Below are 27,156 nucleotides of genomic sequence, written 5' to 3' on the forward strand. Positions count from 1 at the left end.
ATGAATCCGACCAGTGTTCCCGGAGGTCGACAGCTACGACGGCGTCGGCTGTTTGATGGACCCCGCTCAGCTGCTGCTGCCTCCTGCCAGCCGGCAGCCACGAACAGGTAGACATGGTTTGGATCATCAGAATCTCCGCTCACTGAAGCTTGCTTCGCCCTCGACTGGCACTCTTAATTTAAATCTGGCGCTGCTGAATGTGAGGTCCGTCACCAACAAAACTTTTCTCCTGAACGACTTCTTTACCTCGCGTAAACTGGATTTTATGTTCTTGGCTACGTGAAGGAGAACTGGTACCTTTCTCGGAGCTGCTCCCCGCTGGATGTAATTATTTTAACTCCCCACGTACCACTGGCAAAGGAGGAGGACTGGCTTCGATATTTAAATCCTCATTCCACTGCCAACAATCTCCGGCTGTCAGCTACTCCAGCTTTGAGCTGCAACTCTTCGAGGTAAAGCTCCCTGTGACTGTTCTCTGTGCGGTGGTCTATCGGCCACCAAAAATTAACAAAGACTTTGTTCGGGACTTTGCGGACTTTGTGTCGGGTGTCACTCTTAAATATGATCACTTTCTGATCGTTGGTGATTTTAATGTGCATGTCTGCTGTGAGAGCAGACCTCTGGTCAGAGACTTTCTGAGTGCCATTGACTCTTTTTATCTCACGCAGTCCGTTTTGGAGCCGACACATGAGAAAGGCCACACTCTGGATCTTGTGTTGTCATGTGGGCTGGATGTACAGATAACTGAAATCGGACACTCCCTCTTATCTGACCATCTACCTGTGTTATTCTCCCTCTCTGTGCCTGCACCCGCCACCATGAACAGCGCTCCCGTTCGTTCGTTCCGTGTTTTTAATCCCTCAACTCCCCAGCTGTTTACCGCTGCTTTTATGACCTCCTTTTTATATTCCCTTGATCTTAGCAGCCACAGTGTGGATGATTGTGTAGTGATGTTTGATTCACTTTGCTCTGAGAGTTTGGATTCAGAATCAGAATCAGAATCAGAATCATGTTTATTGCCATGTAAGTGAAGGGGGTTCACATTACTAGGAATTTGCCTTAGTGATTGGTGCATACAAAGAACATATAATAATTAACATGCAATAAGATAAAAACTAAGATGAAATTAAGTAAATAAACTAAAGTAAGGCTAAATTTACATGACAGACATGGCATAACAGACATACAATGAACAGAACATAAAATACTTGGCGGATGTAATGGTAAACATAGACCCTTGTATGAACGAATGGAACAGTGTAATAATGTAATAATGTAACAGGTACCACATGGGTCGGTGAGGTGGTACTCGTGTGCAAGTAGTGCAAGATGGAGTAAACAGTGCAAATAGTCGTCATAAAATGCACATTCAATCGTGCCCATGACTCTCAAGCCTGTAAAGCTGGATCCATACTCCACGAGACAAAGAACTTTTTCCCCCGTGCAGACGTTACGCCCAAAAAATGACGTGATTTTTTGTCTCTGACCGCCCGCTGTTCCGCACTCTTGTGCACAGGGTCCGGGCCGAACTTTGTCTTTCAAGGCTGTGCGGCAACCATGCTGTGATTGGTCGGAATTTATTGTGGGCGTGATGAAAGTGATGCTGCAGGCGGGGATGCCGCACAGCAGTTGACGGACCCCTGTGGCAGATATGTGCTTCATGTTGCCGATTTTATGAGGACACTACCACCACATGCGCTCAGAAAATTCAAGAGGCAGTTGCAGAACCTCATGTACGAAACTGAGCAGGAGGTCGAACAAGACAATGCTGCAATTTAGAATGTTATCATTCATGTGTTCCTGTATATGCTCCCCCCCCCTTTTTGTTCATGTTCGTCTCCTCGTCCATCTGCTTTAACAAAGCTGCAAAATCCATAATGTCAGCTGCTGTACCTTCCTCTGTCCGCAAACACTGGAGGTGGGCTGTGTGTGATGTTGTTCCTGTTTGGTGTCTGACGTGCGCTGCAGTGGGCTGTATGAGGAGTTCTGCACACACACGTCTCGCGGAGTATGGTACCTCCGTGCGGAAAAGACCATTTTTATTTATCTCTTACCACCCGTGGAGCGAGTTCTCCGCTCTTTGTCTCGCAGAATATGGAACAGCCTTAAGGCCGCAGAAACAGCCTTGGCTCAACGAGTCCACTCGTGCGCTCAGACGCGCATGTAGGCAGGCAGAGAGGAGATGGAAAAAGGACAAACAAAATTTCATGGGATCTCCTCCAAAACGATCTCACATCATACCAACAGGCTGTTAAAGTTGCAAAGACAGAATATTTCTCCGCACTTGTGTCTGCAAATGCTCACAAGCCTAAGGTTCTTTTTTAATGTGTTTGATTCTCTGGTGAATCCATGTGATGCTGTCAGTATTGAGCCGTCTCCTACTCTGTGCGAGGCTTTTAAGGAATTTTTTATTGATAAAATTTTAGCAATTAGACACCCGCTCTCGCAGTCTGCCCAGGACCCCTCAGCTCCGCTGTCTTTGACAAATTCGAGCCTGTTTCACTATCTCACCTCACTGAGATTGTTAAAAATTTACAGCCTGCCACTTGCCAATCTGACAGCATTCCATCCGGTCTTTTTAAAGAGGTCTTCTGCACAGTTGACACATTTAGTTTACAAATTATAAATCTGTGTCTGAACTCTGGATCTGTTCCATCCTCTTTTAAACATGCCACGGTGCAGCCTCTTTTAAAAAAGAAAGGCCTAGACCCCTCGGTTTTAACCAATTTTAGACCAATTCCCAAGCTCCCTTTTATCTCAAAGGTTTTAAGCTGGATCCATACTCCGCGAGACAAAGACATTTTTCCCCCCTGCAGACGTTACGCCCACAAAATGACGTCATTTTTTGTCTCTGACCGCCCGCTGATACGCACTCCTGTGCACAGGGTCCGGGCCGAACTTTGTCTTTCAAGGCTGTGCGGCAACCATGCTGTGATTGGTCGGAATTTATTGTGGGCGTGATGAAAGTGGAGAAGCGCAAGAGCCTCTCCAGGTATATAGGTAGGTGTATAAACAGCACTGATTCAACAGATTTAGATAAGACCATACCGGTTTTGCATGATGAGCAATAAAAGAAAGAAAGAAAGGCAAGTCAGGGTGATTTGTCACCAATAACTCCAGACAGCCATTCACACATACCAGATGGTGACTGTTACCATTCTATATACTCCTACATACCCGGGCATAATAGGCTCGTTAACAATGTCTGTATATCTTTGCTATTGTTACTTTTAATGTCGCATCTTCACAGCTCATCACCGGACAGTTTGAAGTATCGCAGGCACATTGGAACACAGTAGATGTGCAAATGTCGTCATAAAGGCACAAACGCTGAATCTTTGCTATTGTTACTTTTAATGTCGCATTTTCACAACTCATTGCCAGACATCTCACGCTGTTGCAGGCACTCTTTCTGTATAATGCCCTCTTGCCGTGGCACAAGTCCTTGTGGTGTGTTAAAAAACTCAGTAAAGTCTTTCCTTATAGTTTAGTGGGCGGGCCGTATGAGGAGTTCTGCACACACGCGTCTCGCGGAGTATGGTACCTCAGTGCGGAAAAGACCTTTTTTTTGTATCTCTTACCACCCGTGGAGTGCGTTCTCCGCTCTTTGTCTCGCGGAGTATGGAACAGCCTTTAGAGAAATCTGTTCTTACTCAAATCCAAGAATTTTTAAAAACGGCCAATGTCTGTGAACCATTTCAATCTGGTTTTAGGCCTCTTCACAGCACTGAAACTGCTCTTTTAAAAGTTTTTAATGATCTCTTGCTAACCCTTGACTCTGGCAACTGTGCCATTTTAATTCTCCTCGACCTGACAGCGGCCTTTGACACTGTAGACCATAGGATTCTTTTGGCTCGCTTGGAGCACTATGTCGGCATAACAGGCACCTCCCTAAAGTGGTTTGAATCCTATCTAACAGACAGATCCTTCTCAGTTCAGATGGGGCAGTTTTCTTCTTCAGTGGCCCCTCTGACCTGCGGGGTGCCCCAGGGGTCGGTTCTGGGCCCGCTGTTGTTCTCTCTCTACATGCTAACCCTGGGGTCCATATTCAGGAAGCACAGCATCCCCTTCCATTGTTTTGCTGACGACGTGCAGGTGTATTTGCCCCTTAGAGTTTCTGCCAAAGATTCCCTCCAATCACTGCTAAACTGCATGAGTGATATTAAGAAATGGATCGACCTAAACTTTCTGAAATTAAACGAAAACAAAACTGAGGTTGTCTTGTTTGGTCACCCTGACCTAGTCCAGGTCCTTGCCAGCTCCCTTGGCCCACTGGTGTCAAACATACAAACTCATGCAAGGAATCTCGGGGTGATTGTAGATGGTGCTTTTAAATTGGACAAGCAGGTGAGCTCAGTGGTCAAGTCTAGTTTCTTTCAACTAAGGCTTATTGCTAAGGTAAAGCCATACCTTAGTCAGGTCAGAGTGACTTAGAGAAAGTCATCCACACTTTTATAACCTCTCGCTTAGACTACTGTAACTCCCTATATATTGGAATTGGACAGTCAGAGCTTCACCATCTGCAGCTGGTCCAAAACGCAGCGGCTCGCCTTCTCACCCGGACAAAAAAGCGCGAGCACATCACGCCAGTGCTTTCCTCACTTCACTGGCTACCGGTGAAGCACAGAATTGATTTTAAGATTCTTTTATTCATTTATAGCCCCGGACTATTTATCAGACCCCCTGGTATTGCATCGGCCCTCCAGAGCTCTTAGGTCTGCTAACCAAATGGCTCTGGAGGTCCCCCGATCTCTTTTAAAAACTAGAGGTGCCCGGGCCTTCTCAGTCGTGGCTCCCACTCTGTGGAACGCTCTGCCTCTAGCTGTGCGATCGGCAAACGGCCTCACCACTTTTAAATCTCTACTTAAGACTTACTTATTCACTTTGGCCTTTGCCTGAGTATTGGCAGCTCTTGGAGATTTTATGTTTTATGATTGTATCTGTGTTTTATTGTATTTTACCGCAGTTTATTTCTTTTATGTATTTTATCAGTTTGAGTTTATTTTATGTGTTTTAATGTTAAGCACTTTGGTGGGCGACATCCTTATAAATGTGCTATATAAATAAAGCTGACATTGACATTGACATTGACATTTTGAAAATTAAATATATTGATGTATTGATTAAATATAATGATAACAGTCCTAGTTCATAATGGAATGACAGTCGGGACCTTGTAATGAGGTGGACCTTGTCCTCAACCAGTCTGCCTCTTTTTCTTCTGGTCTATAATGCTTGTTTTTATTTATGTCGAACCACTTTTTTATCACCTGGGCCACAGTGTGCTTCTCTGGGGATACTACATTGACAGCCTCTGTTGTTGCAGTCCCACATCTGTTTTTTTTTTTTAACCATCGTCACCCCTGAGGAGACAGTCTTGAAAAGAGCTTCCACCTCGGACACATTGTTTTCAATTTCTGTGGTTGTAAAGTTCTTCTTATGTTTTCAACAAACGCTCGCCTCCATGTGGACGGGACCTGCTTCTCTTCTCACGCAAGCGCTTCCTTCATTCATGAATCAAATCTAGGCAAGCGGCTTCATTAAATGGAGAAATGGGGGCATGGTAGTATGCTAATCACTAATTGCAGTCTGCCAATGTAGAACAGGGGTGTCCAAACTGTCCCAGATTTGATAATGCAAATGTCTCCGAGGGCCAGCAGTCCCCGCTGACATTATTTTAAACAATAAAAAATGCGTATGCTGTTATGTAATATATTTCATTTCACACAGCAAACAAAATAACATTTTAGCATTCAGATGAACAGATTAGAACATGTTATCTGAATTTAAAACATTCAGAAACTGTGTGGTTGTGACATATGCAACAGGCAAGTTGTTGACTCTACTGTGAAGGTGAGATCTGATCATATAAGGCAGGTGTGGTTTAGGAGCAGCAGTAGACGTCAGTAAAATGTCAGGTGGACTAGGTGGTTTTTACGTCTCGTAAAAACGTAATGACGTGCCTTACGACAGATGCGTACTGAATGACGGGTCTTTTTAAGAGAAGTGCCGCGTCTCATTGTGCAGCTGACAGTTTAACAACAGAGAACGTTAACAAACAAAGATGGACTGCACTGCTGCACCAGTAAAACATCACAGTTTATCACAGTCTGCTCACACGACACAAACTAATTCAGAGTTTACAAATGTTCGCATTTCTGAGTTGCTTTATCCATCCGCCGGTAAAAAGGCACGAGGCCAGGACGCAGCCTCCCCGTGCAGCAGGGAGCAATGTGCGTCCCTCTCCCTCTCCATCATGTCGCTTTAACTTCTCTAATGGCTCTAGCATTGACACGACAGGGAGAGGGACACTCCGCTCGACTCCCCTGCGCTCCTGGAGCTCCCCAGTGCTTAAGCGCGTTCCCCAGAGAGGGACGCTCATTGCTGCACGGGGAGGTTGCTTCCTGGCCAGGCAGCCCACTCCTATACGCCCCACCATGAATTATAATAGGGCTACTACTACAACTAATAATAACAATATTTAGTGCGCACGTTATACATAATTCGTGACATGTTGATGAAGATTCTCAGTCATCCAGGTCATCATACATAGAGAAGATTGAAGCAAGGCGTCTGGACTTGTAGTTTTTCTGGAGTTTTCTTGAAGACGTTTCGCTGCTCATCCAAGCAGCTTCTTCAGTTCTAACAACCAACGGAGAAAGAACATCTCCATTCCATATGTTTCAGGAGTTTCAGAGAAACTCCTCAGGATCTTCAACAACCATGACATCCCGGTCCACTTCAAACAGATGACAACACTGAGACAGAGGCTGGTTCACCCGAAGGATAAGAGTCCCAGGGAGAAACACAACAATGTGATATATGCAGTCCAGTGCAGTGAGGAATGCTCTGATCTGTACATTGGAGAAACTAAACAACCACTCCACAGAAGAATGGCTCAGCACAGGAGAGCCACCTCCTCAGGACAAGACTCAGCTGTTCACCTCCACCTCAAAGACAAAGGACACTCCTTTGAGGACAACAATGTTCACATTTTAGACAGAGAGGAAAGGTGGTTTGAAAGAGGAGTCAAGAAAGCCATCTATGTTAAGCTGGAAAAACCTTCGCTTAACAGAGGTGGTGGCCTCAGACATCATCTTTCTACCACATACAATGCAGTGATTCCATCCATTCCCAGGAAGTTTGCACATACTCACAGCAAGAACAAAGGGCTGTCAACCATTCCCCCTCCGGCAGTTTCATAGTCGTTAGCCAGTCGTTAGACACACCTGGCCCAGTCAGCCAGATCATCACAGGTAATTTTGGAAACATTTAGTGCTATTGTTTTCAAAGTTTTACCCAGACCCACCCACTGAGGTCTGCAGTTAGAACTGATGAAGCTGCTTGGATGAGCAGGGAAACATCTTCAAGAAAACTCTACAAGTCCAGACGCCTTGCTTCAATCTTCTCTACATAATTCGTGACCACAATTTATTTCTTTTTTGACCATGTAACAGAGGGGCTCCATAGTTTTGGAGAACTTCACTTTTGCAGTACAAAGGCTCTCTGATAGCAGGTTGTATGCAGAAGCATGTTTAGTCTTGTAGTGAATGGTGTCAAAGTGCTGAACCGGTGTTTTGCCCCTTCAGAGCCCTCTAGCTGTAAGCAACAACCAAGCCCTACAGCACCGCGTAGAGGGATAATGTTCTGCTCAGAGAATCATGCAAACGTTACACAATGAGTTAAAAATGACAATAAGAATTGCCTGTTGATTTTGTATGATTTAGTCTGTTGGCTGGTGGGTCAAAAATAACACATTTTAAGATAGAAGAAGCGGGCCATAGAAAATCCGACCACGGGCTAACTGCCGTAGTTTGGAAACCCCTGATGTAGAACAATTCTGATTCATACACAAGGAGGTGAGAAGAAATTTGGCCGGTGCGCAGGTTTCATGAATCCCACTGTGATATTGCGCATGCACTTGTTTTGTCCTCAGAGTAAGAACATTTCCATGCACATATTAGTAAATGAGGCCCAATGAGAGCTGCTGTGGACTGTAGATGTGGAGTTTATTTTTTAAACAGCCACAGTCAGTCACAACTGAATAAATACCTAAATAAAGGCCCTAATATTATTAGGTTTAAGTGTATCATTAGTTTTATTATAGGAAGGTGCTGAACTGTTCAGAGGCTTGAAGCAGCTTGTAGGAGCAGCTAAACATCTTCAAGGAACAAGTCCAGTTGTCTTGCTTCAAGCTTTTAAAGGAAATGACCTGGATGAATCATTGAGGTTCAGTTTTTGAAAAATGAGCTATTATCATGGAGAGCACATAAACTCTCTGTTTTCTTCTGTCCCTTTGCCCTTCAGATATCCCTAAAGTGGAGGATGTTCTGGCTGACCAGCAGCTCTGTAACCAGAAGAAGAACTCCATTCTGGACCAGGAGGAACCAGAACCTCCACAGGTTAAAGAGGAACAGCAGGAAGTCTGTATCAGTCATGAAGGAGAGCAGCATGTACTGAAAGAGGAGACTGATCCCTCTATAGTAACTGCTACTTATGATGGACCAGAACCAAACCATGACATGGTTCTCTCTCACAACGCTCCTCAAGGTAAAATGTCTCTAAAATGTCAAACCTGTGGAAAATCCTTTCCATATCAGGCAAAACCATTTAAAGTGTTTTTTTCTCTTTGTCAGAACCCGAATGTTTATATTTTCTGTTTGTTAGTATTTTAATGATGCATTAATTAATTTGGTTGTTCCAGGTTTTAGATGTTTCCATCATCACATTAGTCAGAATCAGAATTCCTTTATTTATCCCCGAGGGTAAATTATTTTTTGTTACAGACAAATAGAAATCAAAGATGAAATTGAAATATATAATAAATATCAAAATACGTAGGTAGCATTTAAATCCCTGAGTTGTATCTAAAGAAGAACATATTTACTATTGTATTAAAAAAAATTACATAGTAAAGAGCATGACATGAATGTACCAGCATGAATGTACAGTGTCTGAGTGACTGTTATAGTTCAGAGTTCTGTAGGTTGATTGAGACAAGCAGGAATGACTTCCTCTGTCTCTCAAGCTGGATCCATATTCCACGAGAACAAAGAACTCTCTTCTCGCTGCCGGCGAGGAGAGTGTCTTTCCAAAAGGTGGTGATACAAATTAATCACAGCATTACAGTGGATCGGCGCGCACATTAAACAATGGGAGACGGGATATATTTTTCCAGACAGTCATCCACACGTTCACAGAACTAAACTCACACAGACCAGAGGTCTGCTGTACAGTCAGCTGTACTAATCTTCTATCTATTGTCTTGCTATACGCCCTCTTCCCTGAGCATTATCAGCTTGCTAGGCCAGGTAACCAGGACTGTGCACACGATTGCATTTTGTGTGTGTATTTATTATGTCATGTTCTTTGTTCTCGTGGAGTATGGATCCAGCTTCGGTGGTTCTGTTGTTTAACGAGCTCTTGTAGCTGGTCAGCACAGTGTGAAGCGGGTGAGAGGGAAAGTCCAGTATAGTCTTTATTTTGGACAACGTCCTCCTCTCAGACACGTCTGAAATCTTTGTCCATTTGTCCCTCCAGTTCTCCCTCAACAACATGACTGTAAGGAGGAGTTCCTGTCTGACCAGCAGCTCTGTAACCAGGAAAAAAGTTCCAGTCTGGACCACTTTGAACCGACTTTCATCCAATACAAAGAAGAGATCAACCATCAGGACCCACTGCTGAACATTATCCTGACACCTGAGATAAAGTTACACAGAACAGGTATGTGAACCTATAAACAAGGAGTAAATCCTGTGACTCCTGTAGGGTTCCAATTTAATCTGAGCTCAGTGCTACATTTTTAACTCCATATTAACTTTGGTTACCTCTGACTGGCTTAGCTGGGTGCCATTAATGGCAATGTGAATTATAATTTTACTGTATTTGCTTTTATTTCTTGGGGCCCCAGGATACACTTAACTATAGCGCTGGTGTCGAATTTGCATGCTGCAAAACCAACCCTAATAATTTGTGTGGTGTTGCAGGTAAAGCTAAAATCACTCATGTTAGCCATACTCTACACCGTCTTTGCTTCAATTCAGTTTAGTGAAAGAATTTGAATTTGAATTTGAATTGGCTCTACCCCACAGGATATTGAATTGAATTTGAATTTGAATTACAGGAAGTGTAATTGAATTCATTGCAATTCAGAGAAATTCTTTCTTACCACATATCAGTGAGAATGTGATACTTTAAAAATGTGTTTTTATTCCAAATGAGAATGATTACATCTGAAAACTATAAATCCAATACAGACACCATCATTAAGCTTACGTTCCCTTCTTGTTGAATAATTAGCAATATTTTTATTTTAAAGTAATCAATAACACAAAGTTGTGGTAAATGAAATTATCATTTATTTACTTCACAGGGTAACATTGTTGCATTTAATGGTCAACAGTTCTTCAAATGTTTTATCATTGAGGCGGCATCGTTCTGCTCTGAATATCTTACCAACAACACTAAAATGGCCAGATATTTACATGCAAGTACAGCAAGGTTTGGGAAACTGTTAAAGTTTTCTTTCCAGAACTATAAAGGATCGGTACCCTCTGCCAAACACGATGTGCAGTTGTGTTGTTACTCAGTTGCATTCCCTGTTAGTTTGTATCACTTACCAGTTAGTTATGAGATTTATTGATTTGCACCATCAGTGAGGAGGGCTGTTAGGGTGTGTATATGTGTATGTATATGTATGTATATGTGTATGTGTATGTGTTAACATCAAGGCTGCTGATGGCTGGGTGGCTGAGTGGTCAACTGGTTGGTTATGTGGCTATGCTGATTGAAGTGGATCTCTAAGTCTTGCAGTCAAGCCTCATATGTTATCAGCTGTTGTTATGAGGTACTAAGACGTAGATGTGGATAAACTTTATTAAGACATGTAGAGCATGTGCAGTGATAGAGTAAATCATGGTTTTCAAAGCTCAGTCATCTGTTATAGTCAGGAGTTTAACTTAAAGCAAGTGGACACACTTTTCTTCTTTTTATTTTTCTGTTGACATTTCACTACTCCTCCAACCACCCTCACTCATGGTTCAATACTCTGCAGAGCGATAGCCCATCCCCAACTGTGGAAGTCCCCCTCACTCATTAAAAAACAACTTACTTACTTAGTTAGGGCCCAAGCACTGAATGGTGCGAGAGCCCTATTGAAATGCCAGCGTTTATTAGGGCCCGAGCACCGAGTGGTGCAAAGGCCCTATTGTAATTGCGGGTATTATTAGGGCCAGAGCACCGAGTGGTGCGAAGGCTCTATTGTAATTGCTGGTATTATTAGGGCCCGAACACCGAGTGGTGCGATAAGGGTTTTTTTTGGAGTAGGAAGACAAAAATTGGCACACACACAGAACACGTCCAGACCAAGCAGCAACCTTCGGGGCTCAAAGTGGAAGCCCATGCGAAAGTGTCAAAACTTGTAATTCACGCTGCAACAGCTGGGGGTTGGCTCCAAAAGCGAGTAATTTCCCATAGACTCCCATGTTAAAATGGCCGATTTCACAGCAGAAAAGAACATGTTTACAGCCTGGTACAAAAAATCGCTGTGGTCTCAGATGATAGGTTCTCTTCTAGTGTCAATTGTACGGGGGGTGAATTTTTTTACAACTCACTCGTTTCAATTGTATTCGGACTTAAAATTACGCCTAATTATGGGCGTTGCCGCTTGAGTGACAGACAGTTGACGTATCACAGCGTGAGTTTCCTGCTTCCACGATCGCCCGCCCCCCTAAACCCCGCTCGTGCTCCCCCTCTTTGTCCATATTCGGAGTTTTAGTTGACGTGATGCTGCTAACATGGCGGCGGTCATCACCTCCCGGAACTTCCCACTGAGACTCAAAACGGCTCTTCAGAAACAAACGGGTGACGTCACGGAAGCTCTGTCCATAGTTTTTACTGTCAATGGTCCAGACGCAAATAAAAGTCTCTTGCACCATTGATCTAGACCACACAGGAAGTCAGCCATTTTGATTTTGGCGGTCAAATTTCAGTGATTTCCACCTTTGGTATGCGGACGAACTCCTAGGGATTTCGACCGATTGACTTCATATTCGGTCGCTGTCACCTAGAGACCATGCTGATCAAAAGTTATCAAAAGCTTTTCTCTAAGTTAAAGGGCGTGGCCGCTGTGGCGTCACTTCGCCATTCATACACGAACAGCTCTCTCTCCTTCATACTTGCTCCAAACGGCTTCAAACTTTCTGCACGTGGTCAGAGCCCCTCCCTGAACGTCTCTATGTCATCATGATCTATGGCGCTCCCTTGTGGTGGAGACAGGAAGTGCCATGTTCTTCACTGACATGCACTCTGTTTAATCCTTCCCTGTCATTACACAGCGAAATGAGGATCACAGATTTGACGTCCCACAGAGACACCTGTGTGGTTTTCTGTATCATGCTGCCTGTGGCGGTGGCGACTGTTGAACCTTCGCCAAGAAACATCAACTGCTTATAACTTCGCCTTGCATCGTCCTAGCGTCCTCAAATTTTTTTCATGTCCTAACGGTCCGTCCCCCCACACGTCTGCATGCTCATGAGTCACCTGCACAGCGCCACCTACAGGAAACCGGAAGTAACTGCTTCTGGACATTTTTCATGTATGAATCAAATGTTTTTTGAGGTTTGATGCACAGACAGGTCTCCACTATTCTCATGGTGTCTGGCTCCACCCAGTGGACACATAGGGTACTGCACTGATATAACTCAACCACGGATGCTCCTAAAATCCTCAAATTTTTTACATGTGATACAGACCCGACCCCGACCACGTGTGGACATCTGTGGACAGCGCCACCTACTGTAAAGAGGAGGTTACTGCACACTAACAATTTTTACATATATTGAGAGATTTGTTCCACTGACACATCTCTGCTTCTTCCCACCGCTGGCAAAATCGGCGCAGCTCGTGGGGGGAGCGGGGGTGGGAAGGGACGGCGTGACGGGGAGGGGGCGGTTGCGCTGAGTGCAAGGGCCCGATCATCGCTGCTTGCAGCTTTAATCTTATTTTTGTTTTTGCCTCTTTGCCCTGCATTTTCACCCCTTTGCCATGCACGAAAACTCACCAAACTTTGCACACTCATCAGGGGTGGCGAAAAATTTGATATTTTGTGGTCGCTGCAAAGGGGCGGGGCAAAATGGCTCTACAGCGCCCCCTTTAAATTTTCAAAACACCCCTCGCATTTGGCTTAGTTTGGAATAGGTGCACGAAAATCGGTACACATGTTTATCACAGCAAGACGTACCAAAAAGTCTCTTAACACCATGACCTTAACCCAACAGGAAGTCCGCCATTTTGGATGGAAAATGGCGATTTTGGCGATTTACACCATTGGTATGCGGACAAACTCCTCCTAGACCTTTCACCCGATAGGCCTGAAATTTGCTGGAGGTCACCTAAAGGACATGCTGATCAAAAGTTATCAAAAGCTTTTCTCTAAGTTAAAGGCTGCCCGTGGCGGTGGCAACTGTTGAACCTTCGCCATGAAACATCAACTGCTTATAACTTCGCCGTGCATCGTCCTAATGTCCTCAAATTTTTTTCATGTCATAACGGTCCATCCCCCAACACATTTGCATGCTCATGAGTCACCTGCACAGCGCCACCTACAGGAAACAGGAAGTAACTGCTTCAATCAAATTGAATCAAATGTTTTTTGAGGTTTGATGTACAGACAGGTCTCCACTATTCTCATGGTTTCTGGACCACCCAGTGATCACATAGGGTACTGGAACAGGAGGTTACTGCACACTAAAATGATGCACACTAAAACTAATTTTTACATATATTGACAGATTTGTTGCTCTGACATGTCTCTGCCTCTGTCTGCCGCTTTTTTCGCTGGCAAAATCGCCGCAGCTCGTAGGGGGAGCGGGGCAGGGAAGAGATGGCGTGACGGGGAGGGGGCGGTCGCGCGGAGCTTGCAGCTTTAATTCGAATTTGAATTGCAATTCCACTTCCTGTTTGCAACCTCAGTTCAAATTCAAGAATTGAATTGGAATCAGAGTCATTCTCAATTCAATTCAGAATTTTGTACAACCCTGGCTCACACACAAACACACACAGAGATACAACTAATACATTTGTCCAATGTAAAATAGAACCAAAAACAGTAATTACAAGACTAAAACTGATTATTAAATCACTGAGCTGTGGGAAGAATATCACAGTTCCAAAATGTACAATAATTACAGCAAGACAGAGTTTACTAGTAAAAGTAAACAACAACAGCAGCAAATTATATGGCAGAGAAGGTGCTGCTGATGAAGCAGGAAAGTTTAACAACTTAAGTAACATAAAGACTACAAAGAGCAGTAATTGATTTGCTTATTACGTCGTTTTGACCTGATTATTTTGAGCTGAAATTGGGCAACAGTGGCGCAGTGGGATAGCAGGGTTGTCCAATAACCGGAAGGTTGGTGGTTCGATCCCAACTCCTCCATAGTCACTGTTGTGTGTTCTTGGGCAAGACACTTCACCCTAGCCTGTGGCGCGCCTTGCTAGTCATTGTATGACACTGCTTGTGCAGCAGCCGTAACGAATTTCCCTCTGGGATTAATACAGTATCTAAAATAAAAAAAAAAAAAAAAATAAATTAATTACACACTCGAGTCTGTCTGTTGGCTCTGACAGCGTTTTGAATCATGTGCATCTGAGCAATATTACAGATTTCTGAAAAATATACCCTCATCTAGTCATATCAGCACAAAACATGTGGAGGAATATTTAGACAATTGTTTTTGTCATGTTATAATATTTACAGACACTATCATGTCGTTCTGCACATGTCCTCCTCAGTGCGCACGGAGCGACACTGAACATAGGAGCGCAGCTTCGCTGAATGACGTTTGGATGATGGCTTAACATCCAGCGTGGTCTGGGTATGTCTGAAGCATGCCGCCGCTGCTGCGAGCGGTTGCGTCTACAATTTATTAGACTAAATCATTGAAATACGTTAATGTTCATATGCTTAAAACGGACGGGGCAGCCCGTTTGTAGTCGAGCTGTGACAGACAAACGCTTTATTGATCCGCGAGGGGAAATTCTGGATGCAAACTATTTTCCGTTGTCTATTCTCATGAAATGCTGCCACCTGCAGATGTCTTTGACATGGTGGAGGAGGACTGACTTAAAACTAAATAAATATTCAGCAAACCACCGGGCCAGGTACGCTTCAATCTATCTGTCTCTAGTGGGTTGGGCTAAACCAAAGTAGTGAAAACAAGGCGCGTGTTCAAAGATCGACTGTTACCTGTGAAATGGGTGCGCCGAAAACACCCCCATTAGCACTTGGTACATTCCTCCTGATAAAACTACACGCTAGAAAAAGTCAACCAATCAGAATTTTGGTTCAGTCAGAATGTATCGACTAATAAATCGACCAGTCGACTGGGAGATTACAGCCCTAGTAGGAAGAGAGTGACAACCAGCCGATAGTTCCATGCAGGGTCCACCAGGATGATTACCTGAAGTCTTTAGATGATTGTAGCAATTTGGTCAACATGGTTGTCCGTGATATAGTTGCAGTTGCATTACACCCCCTTAATCAGTAGCTCAATGAACAAAAGAACAATTTCCAAACTTTTAACAAGGCTGAGTTTTATTGAAAACGTAAAATAACATGAAATTAAGGATAATAATGTAACTTTGATAACAAAATCTTCAGTTTTACTCAAGTTGGTTGAAGCAAAAATGAATACACCCCACAACAAAAACTACTACATCTAGTATTTTGTATGAGCACCATGATTTTTAAGGACAGCACCAAGTCTTCTAGGCATGGAATGAACAAGTTGGCAACATATTGCAACATCTATCTTTTTCCATTCTTCAAGAATAACATCTTTTAGAGCCTGGATGCTGGATGGAGAGTCATGCTCAACTTGTGGCTTCAGAATTCCCCACAGGTGTTGGATTATGTTTAGATCAGGAGACCATTCAATCACCTTCACCCTGTTCTTCTTCAGAAATGCAACAGTAGCTTTAGATGTGTGTTTTGGAAAATTGTCGTGTTGGAAAAGTGCACGACAACCACGTGCACGGAGTGATGGCAGCATCTTTTCCTTCAGTATAGAGCAGTACATTGTTGAGTTCATGATACCATCAATGAAATGATGGAAGTGTGGCTTTTCTGCTAGGGGTGTACTTAGTTTTGCATCATGTGGCTTGTGTTTACTTTCGAAATCTGGCTGACTCCCATTGAGTTTTCAAAATCTCCTACCCTACCTTCAATAAACAATGTTTGTGATATAGCAGTATGCTGAAGGGGTAATGTGAATCTCACTCTAAGCAAACTAGATCTCTGCTTTGTGTCCATTTGTCCCTCTAGTTCTCCCTCATCAACATGACTGTAAGGAGGAAGAGATCCTGTCTGACCAGCAGCTCTATAAACAGGAAAAAAAATCGACTCTGGGCCACTTTGAACCGACTGTCATCCAATACGAAAAGATCAACAGTAAGGGTCCACTGCTGAAATTTATGACACCTCAGATAAAGTTACACAGAATAATTAAAGCTGCAAGCAGCATTGCGGGCCCTCGCGCACCTTGCGATCCGCGGGGTCAGCGCAGTCTTCTCTCCTATGCTCTCGTCTCCTATGCTCTCCTGTCCTATGCTCTCCTCCTCTCATTTCCACAGATATACAACAAACACATGTTTACAACCAAACTTTCCTGCTACCAGTAGAATGGCGCTATGACCGTATCATCCCATTAGCATATATATCTGTTCAGACTCGGGTCCATAGCAGATTTTGTCCACATGGCATGAAGTATATGGGTAGTACTGCATAAAACACAGCGAGTTCCTTTGTAATGGCGAATGGTCAACTTTGAGGCCACTCCCCCACCACACGGTAATACTTTTGAAAGAGTTTTGGAATGCGTCTATTCCCTATGGTGTCCTGAGTGGACCCAGTGATTTTTAGCTTGATTGGATGAAGTATGTGAGGCGTGAAAAGTTTTGTAGCAGGGTCACAAATCGCCAAAAATTAACAGAAATTTCAAAATCGTGGACTTCCTGTTGGGTTTGAAGGGGGGGTCCAAGAGACTTTTTTGTGCATCTTGGGGTGATACACATGTGTGCCAATTTTCATGACCCTACTCAAAACAGGCCAGGGGGGCAGGCAGAAAAACCTATGAAAACACAACATTTTGTGTAGCCAGTAGGTGGCGCTCTGTCAAAGCCTCAATATTGTTGTATAGATGTGTTTAGGGTCAGACACTGATCATACATGTGACATTTGGTACAGATGGGACAGAAAACAAAGAAGTTATAGCGACTTCCTGTTTCCTCTGAAATGGTCAAACTTTGAGGCCATGCCCCGGCCACACCGTCAGACTCTTGTAAGAGTTTTGGAATGCGTCTATTCCCTATGGTGTCCTGAGTGGACACGGTGAATTTCAGCTCAATCCGATGAAGTATGCGAGGCATGAAAAGTTTGGCAGCAGGGTCACACATCGCCAAAAATGGCCACAAACCTTCAAATGGCGGACTTCCTGTTGGGTTTGGAGGGGGGGTCCAAGAGACTTTTTTGTGCGTCTTGAGGTGATACATATGTGTGCCAATTTTCATAATCCTGTGTCAAACCGGCCAGAGGGGCTACGCGTTGGGGGCGCTATAGAGCCATTTTTCTATGTGCATTTCAAAAGTCAGTAAATTTCAAAATTTTTCGGGCGAATGAATTTTTCTACCAAGTTTGGTGAGTTTTTGGGCATGTTAAGGCCCCCAAAAATGCGATCTCAGGGGGGGAAAAAAAAATTAAAGCTGCAAGCAGCATTGCGGGCCCTCGCGCACCTTGCGATCCGCGGGGTCATCGCAGTCTTCTCTCCTATGCTCTCGTCTCCTATACTCTCCTGTGCTATGCTCTCCTCCTCTCATTTCCACAGATATACAACAAACACATGTTTACAACCAAACTTTCCTGCTACCAGTAGGTGGCGCTATGACCGTATCATCCTATTAGCATATATATCTGTTTAGACTCGGCTCCATGGCAGTACTGTAAGATTTTGTCCACATTGCATAAAGTATATGGGTAGTACTGCATAAAACACAGCGAGTTCCTTTGTAATGGCGAATGGTCAACTTTGAGGCCACTCCCCCACCACACGGTAATACTTTTGAAAGAGTTTTGGAATGCGTCTATTCCCTATGGTGTCCTGAGTGGACACAGTGAATTTCAGCTGAATTGCATGAAGTATGCGAGGCACGAAAAGTTTTATAGCAGGGTCAGAAAACGGTAAAAATTACAAAAAAAAGTCAAAATGGTGGACTTCCTGTTGGGTTTGGAGGGGGGGTCCAAGAGACTTTTTTGTGCGTCTTGGGGTGATACACATGTGTGCTAATTCTTGTGATCCTGTGTCAAACTGGCCAGCGGGGCTACGCATTAGGGCAATAAATACAGTGACTTCCTTTGTAATGGCGAATGGTCAACTTTGAGGCCACGCCCCCGCCACACCGTCAGACTTTTGTAAGAGTTTTGGAATGCGTCTATTCCCTATGGTGTCCTGAGTGGACACAGTGAGATTTAGCTCATTTGGATGAAGTATGCAAGGCGTGAAAAGTTTTGCAGCAGGGTCACAAATCGCCAAAAATTAACAGAAATTTCAAAATGGCGGACTTCCTGTTGGGTTTGGAGGGGGGGTCCAAGAGACTTTTTTGTGCATCTTGGGGTGATACACATGTGTGCCAATTTTCGTGACCCTACTCAAAACAGGCCACAGGGGCAGGCAGAAAAACCTATGAAAACACAACATTTTGTGTAGCCAGTAGGTGGCGCTCTGTCAAAGCCTCAATATTGTTGTATAGATGTGTTTAGGGTCAGACTCTGATCATACATGTGACATTTCGTACAGATCGGACAGAAAACGAAGAAGTTATAGAGACTTTCTGTGTCCTCAGAAATGGTCAAACTTTGAGGCCACGCCCCGGCCACACCGTCAGACTTTTGTAAGAGTTTTGGAATGCGTCTATTCCCTATGGTGTCCTGAGTGGACACGGCGAATTTCAGCTCAATCCGTTGAAGTATGCGAGGCGTGAAAAGTTTGGCAGCAGGGTCACACATCGCCAAAAATGGCCACAAACCTTCAAATGGCGGACTTCCTGTTGGGTTTGGAGGGGGGGTCCAAGAGACTTTTTTGTGCGTCTTGAGGTGATACATATGTGTGCCAATTTTCATAATCCTGTGTCAAACCGGCCAGAGGGGCTACGCGTTGGGGGCGCTATAGAGCCATTTTTATATGTGCATTTCAAAAGTCAGCAAATTTCAAAATTTTTCGGGCGAATGAATTTTTCTACCAAGTTTGGTGAGTTTTTGGGCATGTTAAGGCCTCCAAAAATGCGATCTCGGAGGGGGAAAAAAAAAAAAAAAAAAATTAAAGCTGCAAGCAGCATTGCGGGCCCTCGCGCACCTTGCGATCCGCGGGGTCATCGCAGTCTTCTCTCCTATGCTCTTGTCTCCTATACTCTCCTGTCCTATGCTCTCCTCTTATTTCCACAGAGATACAACGAACACATGTTTACAACCAAACTTTCCTGCTACCAGTAGGTGGCGCTATGACCGTATCATCCTATTAGCATATATATCTGTTCAGAGTCGGGTCCATAGCAGTACTGTAAGATTTTGTCCACATTGCATAAAGTATATGGGTAGTACTGCATAAAACACAGCGAGTTCCTTTGTAATGGCGAACGGTCAACTTTGAGGCCACTCCCCCGCCACACGGTAATACTTTTGAAAGAGTTTTGGAATGCGTCTATTCCCTATGGTGTCCTGAGTAGACACAGTGAATTTCAGCTCAATTGCATGAAGTATGTGAGGCGTGAAAAGTTTTGAAGCAGGGTCAAAAATAGGCAAAAAATTGCCACAAAAGTCAAAATGGCGGACTTCCTGTTGGGTTTGGAGGCGGGGTCCAAGAGACTTTTTGTGCGTCTTGGGGTGATACACATGTGTGCTAATTTTCATGAACCTGTGTCAAACTGGCCAGCGGGGCTACGCATTAGGGCAAAAAATACAGGGAGTTCCTTTGTAATGGCGAACGGTCAACTTTGAGGCCACGCCCCCACCACACCGTAAGACTTTTGTAAGAGTTTTGGAATGCGTCTATTCCCTGTGGTGTCCTGAGTGGACACAGTGAATTTCAGCTCAATTGCATGAAGTATGTGAGGCGTGAAAAGTTTTGAAGCAGGGTCAAAAATAGGCAAAAAATGGCCACAAAAGTCAAAATGGCGGACTTCCTGTTGGGTTTGGAGGGGGGGTCCAAGAGACTTTTTTGTGCGTCTTGGGGTGATACACATGTGTGCTAATTCTCATGATCCTGTGTCAAACTGGCCAGCGGGGCTACGCATTAGGGCAATAAATACAGTGAGTTCCTTTGTAATGGCGAATGGTCAACTTTGAGGCCACGCCCCCGCCACACCGTCAGACTTTTGTAAGAGTTTTTGAATGCGTCTATTCCCTATGGTGTCCTGAGTGGACACAGTGAGTTTTAGCTCATTTGGATGAAGTATGCGAGGCATGAAAAGTTTTGTAGGAGGGTCACAAATCGCCAAAAATTAACAGAAATTTCAAAATTGCGGACTTCCTGTTGGGTTTGGAGGGGGGGTCCAAGAGACTTTTTTGTGCATCTTGGGGTGATACACATGTGTACCAATTTTCATGCCCCTACTCAAAACAGGCCAGGGGGGCAGGCAGAAAAACCTATGAAAACACAACATTTTGTGTAGCCAGTAGGTGGCGCTCTGTCAAAGCCCCAATATTGTTGTATAGATGTGTTTAGGGTCAGACTCTGATCATACATGTGACATTTCGTACAGATCGGACAGAAAACGAAGAAGTTATAGAGACTTTCTGTGTCCTCAGAAATGGTCAAACTTTGAGGCCACGCCCCGGCCACACCGTCAGACTTTTGTAAGAGTTTTGGAATGCGTCTATTCCCTATGGTGTCCTGAGTGGACACGGCGAATTTCAGCTCAATCCGTTGAAGTATGCGAGGCGTGAAAAGTTTGGCAGCAGGGTCACACATCGCCAAAAATGGCCACAAACCTTCAAATGGCGGACTTCCTGTTGGGTTTGGAGGGGGGGTCCAAGAGACTTTTTTGTGCGTCTTGAGGTGATACATATGTGTGCCAATTTTCATAATCCTGTGTCAAACCGGCCAGAGGGGCTACGCGTTGGGGGCGCTATAGAGCCATTTTTATGTGTGCATTTCAAAAGTCAGCAAATTTCAAAATTTTTCGGGCGAATGAATTTTTCTACCAAGTTTGGTGAGTTTTTGGGCATGTTAAGGCCTCCAAAAATGCGATCTCGGAGGGGGAAAAAAAAAAATAATAATCCTAAGGGTTTCAATAGGGCTCTTGCACCATTCGGTGCTCGGGCCCTAATTAAAGCTGCAAGCAGCATTGCGGGCCCTCGCGCACCTTGCGATCCGCGGGGTCATCGCAGTCTTCTCTCCTATGCTCTCGTCTCCTATACTCTCCTGTGCTATGCTCTCCTCCTCTCATTTCCACAGATATACAACAAACACATGTTTACAACCAAACTTTCCTGCTACCAGTAGGTGGCACTATGACCGTATCATCCTATTAGCATATATATCTGTTTAGACTCGGCTCCATGGCAGTACTGTAAGATTTTGTCCACATTGCATAAAGTATATGGGTAGTACTGCATAAAACACAGCGAGTTCCTTTGTAATGGCGAATGGTCAACTTTGAGGCCACTCCCCCACCACACGGTAATACTTTTGAAAGAGTTTTGGAATGCGTCTATTCCCTATGGTGTCCTGAGTGGACACAGTGAATTTCAGCTGAATTGCATGAAGTATGCGAGGCACGAAAAGTTTTATAGCTGGGTCAGAAAACGGTAAAAATTACAAAAAAAAAGTCAAAATGGTGGACTTCCTGTTGGGTTTGGAGGGGGGGTCCAAGAGACTTTTTTGTGCGTCTTGGGGTGATACACATGTGTGCTAATTCTTGTGATCCTGTGTCAAACTGGCCAGCGGGGCTACGCATTAGGGCAATAAATACAGTGACTTCCTTTGTAATGGCGAATGGTCAACTTTGAGGCCACGCCCCCGCCACACCGTCAGACTTTTGTAAGAGTTTTGGAATGCGTCTATTCCCTATGGTGTCCTGAGTGGACACAGTGAGTTTTAGCTCATTTGGATGAAGTATGCGAGGCGTGAAAAGTTTTGCAGCAGGGTCACAAATCGCCAAAAATTAACAGAAATTTCAAAATGGCGGACTTCCTGTTGGGTTTGGAGGGGGGGTCCAAGAGACTTTTTTGTGCATCTTGGGGTGATACACATGTGTGCCAATTTTCGTGACCCTACTCAAAACAGGCCACAGGGGCAGGCAGAAAAACCTATGAAAACACAACATTTTGTGTAGCCAGTAGGTGGCGCTCTGTCAAAGCCTCAATATTGTTGTATAGATGTGTTTAGGGTCAGACTCTGATCATACATGTGACATTTCGTACAGATCGGACAGAAAACTAAGAAGTTATAGAGACTTTCTGTGTCCTCAGAAATGGTCAAACTTTGAGGCCACGCCCCGGCCACACCGTCAGACTTTTGTAAGAGTTTTGGAATGCGTCTATTCCCTATGGTGTCCTGAGTGGACACGGCGAATTTCAGCTCAATCCGATGACGTATGCGAGGCGTGAAAAGTTTGGCAGCAGGGTCACACATCGCCAAAAATGGCCACAAACCTTCAAATGGCGGACTTCCTGTTGGGTTTGGAGGGGGGGTCCAAGAGACTTTTTTGTGCGTCTTGAGGGGATACATATGTGTGCCAATTTTCATAATCCTGTGTCAAACTGGCCAGAGGGGCTACACGTTGGGGGCGCTATAGAGTCATTTTCCTATGTGCGTTTCAAACGTCAGCAAATTTCAAAATTTTTCGGGCGAATGAATTTTTCTACCAAGTTTGGTGAGTTTTTGGGCATGTTAAGGCCCCCAAAAATGCGATCTAAGGGGGGGAAAGAAAAAAAAAAAAAAAAAAAAAAAATAATAATCCTAAGGGTTTCAATAGGGCTCTTGCACCATTCGGTGCTCGGGCCCTAATAATCCTAAGGGTTTCAATAGGGCTCTTGCACCATTCGGTGCTCGGGCCCTAAAAATAATAATCCTAAGGGTTTCAATAGGGCTCTTGCACCATTCGGTGCTCGGGCCCTAATAATCCTAAGGGTTTCAATAGGGCTCTTGCACCATTCGGTGCTCGGGCCCTAATAATCCTAAGGGTTTCAATAGGGCTCTTGCACCATTCGGTGCTCGGGCCCTAATAATAATCCTAAGGGTTTCAATAGGGCTCTTGCACCATTCGGTGCTCGGGCCCTAATAATCCTAAGGGTTTCAATAGGGCTCTTGCACCATTCGGTGCTCGGGCCCTAAAAATTAAAGCTGCAAGCAGCATTGCGGGCCCTCGCGCACCTTGCGATCCGCGGGGTCATCGCAGTCTTCTCTCCTATGCTCTCGTCTCCTATACTCTCCTGTCCTATGCTCTCCTCCTCTCATTTCCACAGATATACAACGAACACGTTTACAACCTAACTTTCCTGCTACCAGTAGGTGGCGCTATGACCATATCATCCTATTAGCATATACATCTGTTCAGACTCAGGTCCATAGCAGTACTGTAAGATTTTGTCCACATTGCATAAAGTATATGGGTAGTACTGCAGAAAACACAGCGAGTTCCTTTGTAATGGCGAATGGTCAACTTTGAGGCCACTCCCCCGCCACATGGTAATACTTTTGAAAGAGTTTTGGAATGCGTCTATTCCCTATGGTGTCCTGAGTGGACACAGTGAATTTCAGCTCAATTGCATGAAGTATGTGAGGCGTGAAAAGTTTTGAAGCAGGGTCACAAATAGGCACAAAATGGCCACAAAAGTCAAAATGGCGGACTTCCTGTTGGGTTTGGAGGGGGGGTCCAAGAGACTTTTTTGTGCGTCTTGGGGTGATACACGTGTGTGCTAATTTTCATGATCCTGTGTCAAACTGGCCAGAGGGGCTACGCGTTAGGACAAAAAATACAGGGAGTTCCTTTGTATTGGCGAATGGTCAACTTTGAGGCTACGCCCCCACCACACTGTAATACGTTTGTAAGAGTTGTGGAATGCGTCTATTACCTATGGTGTCCTGAGTGCACACAGTGATTTTCAGCTTGATTGGATGAAGTATGCGAGGCGTGAAAAGTTTTGTAGCAGGGTCACAAATCGCCAAAAATTAACAGAAATTTCAAAATGGCGGACTTCCTGTTGGGTTTGGAGGGGGGGTCCAAGAGACTTTTTTGTGCATCTTGGGGTGATAAACATGTGTGCCAATTTTCATGACCCTACTCAAAACAGGCCAGGGGGGCAGGCAGAAAAACCTATGAAAACACAACATTTGGTGTAGCCAGTAGGTGGCGCTCTGTCAAAGCCTCAATTTTGTTGTAAAGATGTGTTTAGGGTCAGACTCTGATCATACATGTGACATTTGGTACAGATGGGACAGAAAACAAAGAAGTTATAGCGATTTCCTGTTTCCTCTGTTTCTATAGAGTCATTTTCCTATGTGCGTTTCAAACGTCAGCAAATTTCAAAAATTTTCGGGCGAATGAATTTTTCTACCAAGTTTGGTGAGTTTTTGGGCATGTTAAGGCCCCCAAAAATGCGATCTAAGGGGGGAAAAAAAAAAAAAAAAAATAATCCTAAGGGTTTCAATAGGGCTCTTGCACCATTCGGTGCTCGGGCCCTAATAATCCTAAGGGTTTCAATAGGGCTCTTGCACCATTCGGTGCTCGGGCCCTAATAATAATCCTAAGGGTTTCAATAGGGCTCTTGCACCATTCGGTGCTCGGGCCCTAATAATAATCCTAAGGGCTTCAATAGGGCTCTCGCACCATTCGGTGCTCGGGCCCTAACTATGTGAAAGTACAAACAAGCAGTGAATCCTGTTACTCATGCATGATCATACCTGTGCAAGTTTACATTTACATAATAAAACTGTGAAACATGTTTTCTTGTTTTCTCTAACCCTTCAGATCACACCCAACAACACAATTATAAGGAGAAAGAGCAGATTCTACCTGATAAGCAGCTCTGTAACCAGAAGAGGAATTGCAGCCTGGATTGGGAGGAACCAGCACTCCCACAGGTTAGAAGGGAACAGCAGGTCCTCTGCAGCAGTCATGAGGGAGAGCAGCATGTACTGAGAGAGGATACTGAGTCTTCTATATTAACTGTTGCTAATGAAAGGAAACATATTGAACTGGAACCAAGCTGTGACAAGGTCCACTCTCACAACTCTCCTCCAGGAAAAAATTCTGTAAAATGCAAACCTTGTAGAAAAGGTGAGAAACAATTTTCTTGCAAAAGTTGTGACAAACGTTTTAGTCGATGTGATAATTTAACTTCGCACATGAGAACCCACACAGGTGAGAAGCCATTTTCTTGCAAAATATGTGGGAAATGTTATAGTCGAAATAACAAGTTAGCTGTCCACATGAGAACCCACACAGGTGAGAAGCCATTTTCTTGCAAAACATGTGGTAAATGTTTTAATGCAAATAGTAAGTTAACTTCGCACATGAGAACCCACACAGGTGAGAAGCCATTTTCTTGCAAAATATGTGGCAGATGTTTTATTCAAAATAGTCGTTTAACCTTCCACATGAGAACTCACACAGGTGAGAAGCCATTTTCTTGCAAAATATGTGGGAAATGTTTTATTAGAAATTGTGCGTTAACTCTTCACAGGAGAACCCACACAGGTGAGAAGCCATTTTCTTGCGAAATATGTGGGAAATGTTTTAGTCTAAATTACGAGTTAACTGTCCACACGAGAACCCACACAGGTGAGAAGCCATTTTCTTGCAAAACATGTGGCAAATGTTTTAGTCAAAATAACAAGTTAGCTGTCCACATGAGAACCCACACAGGTGAGAAGCCATTTTCTTGCAAAACATGTGGCAAATGTTTTGGTCGAAATACCAATTTAACTGTCCACATGAGAACCCACACAGGTGAGAAGCCATTTTCTTGCAAAATATGTGGGAAATGTTTTAGTCTAAATTACGATTTAACTGTCCACACGAGAACCCACACAGGTGAGAAGCCATTTTCTTGCAAAACATGTGGCAAATGTTTTAGTCGAAAAACCAAGTTAGCTGTCCACATGAGAACCCACACAGGTGAGAAGCCATTTTCTTGCAAAACATGTGGGAAATGTTTTGGACGAAATACCAATTTAACTGCCCACATGAGAACCCACACAGGTGAGAAGCCATTTTCTTGCAAAACATGTGGGAAATGTTTCAGTCGAAAGGATCATTTAAATGCCCACATAAGAACCCACACAGGTGATAAACATCTCAGTGACAGTTTCCATGGTATTCGTCACACGATGACACATACATAAGAAGTCATATGTTTGCCAAATGGGTAAACAATTTGAACCCTTTGTGTGGAGAAGTTTCTTGGGAGGTTTTGCTTGAAGAATGATCAAATAAATACAAAATACACATATTCTGCTTTTATGGACTTAAGCTGAAGGTGTTTATTTGCTGTATATTTTACTTTCAGTTTTCAACATTGTTAGGTATATGGTTTCTTTATGAATACTATTAAATGTGAACTGACAGCTGTGACTGAGATCTACCATGTTAAATTGTGTGTATGGCTAAAAACAAAAAAACACTTAATTTTGATGTAACCAGTGTAATGGTGCGACAAATGTTGCAACTGTGCTTTAACTGTCCACATTAGAACCTGTCTCTTGCAAATGCTGGAAATGTTTTAGGAATAATTTCCATGTTATTCATCACATGAAGACCCACACACATCTGTCAGGATGCGATGGAGGTTCAAAAAAAACAATAATTAAAGCTGCAAGCAGCATTGCGGGCCTTCGCACTCCTGGCAATCCGCGGGGCCATCGCTGTCTCCTCTCCTATGCTCTCCTGTCCTCATTTTCCCAATTTTGAGGCCATGCCCCAGCCACATCGTGATACTTTTATATACATAGAAGTTACAGGGACTTCATTGGATTGATTGTTGCTATGTTGATTGGTTGCTATCAAATTACTATTACTACTTATGGACTGACGATATATATATAGATATCTATTACAATATAATCACTGTTTCATCTTGCTATTATGTTTGCTCTGTACTGT

The 27,156-nt window shown here is 43.9% G+C and overlaps 1 protein-coding gene across 1 annotated transcript; it reads left to right on the plus strand.

Moving 5' to 3' along the window:
* Positions 1–27,156, plus strand: LOC114444620 (zinc finger protein 2 homolog). Its single transcript, XM_028419348.1, has 6 exons — positions 1–107; positions 422–582; positions 9,676–9,723; positions 16,325–16,450; positions 25,024–25,332; positions 25,837–27,156. The coding sequence occupies exons 1-6, from the start codon at positions 1–3 to the stop codon at positions 26,397–26,399; spliced, it is 1,314 nt and encodes a 437-aa protein (XP_028275149.1). The 3' UTR covers positions 26,400–27,156.

This window comes from Parambassis ranga, chromosome 2, assembly GCF_900634625.1.
Source record: "Parambassis ranga chromosome 2, fParRan2.1, whole genome shotgun sequence".
In the NCBI taxonomy this organism is placed as follows: Eukaryota; Metazoa; Chordata; class Actinopteri; family Ambassidae; genus Parambassis; species Parambassis ranga.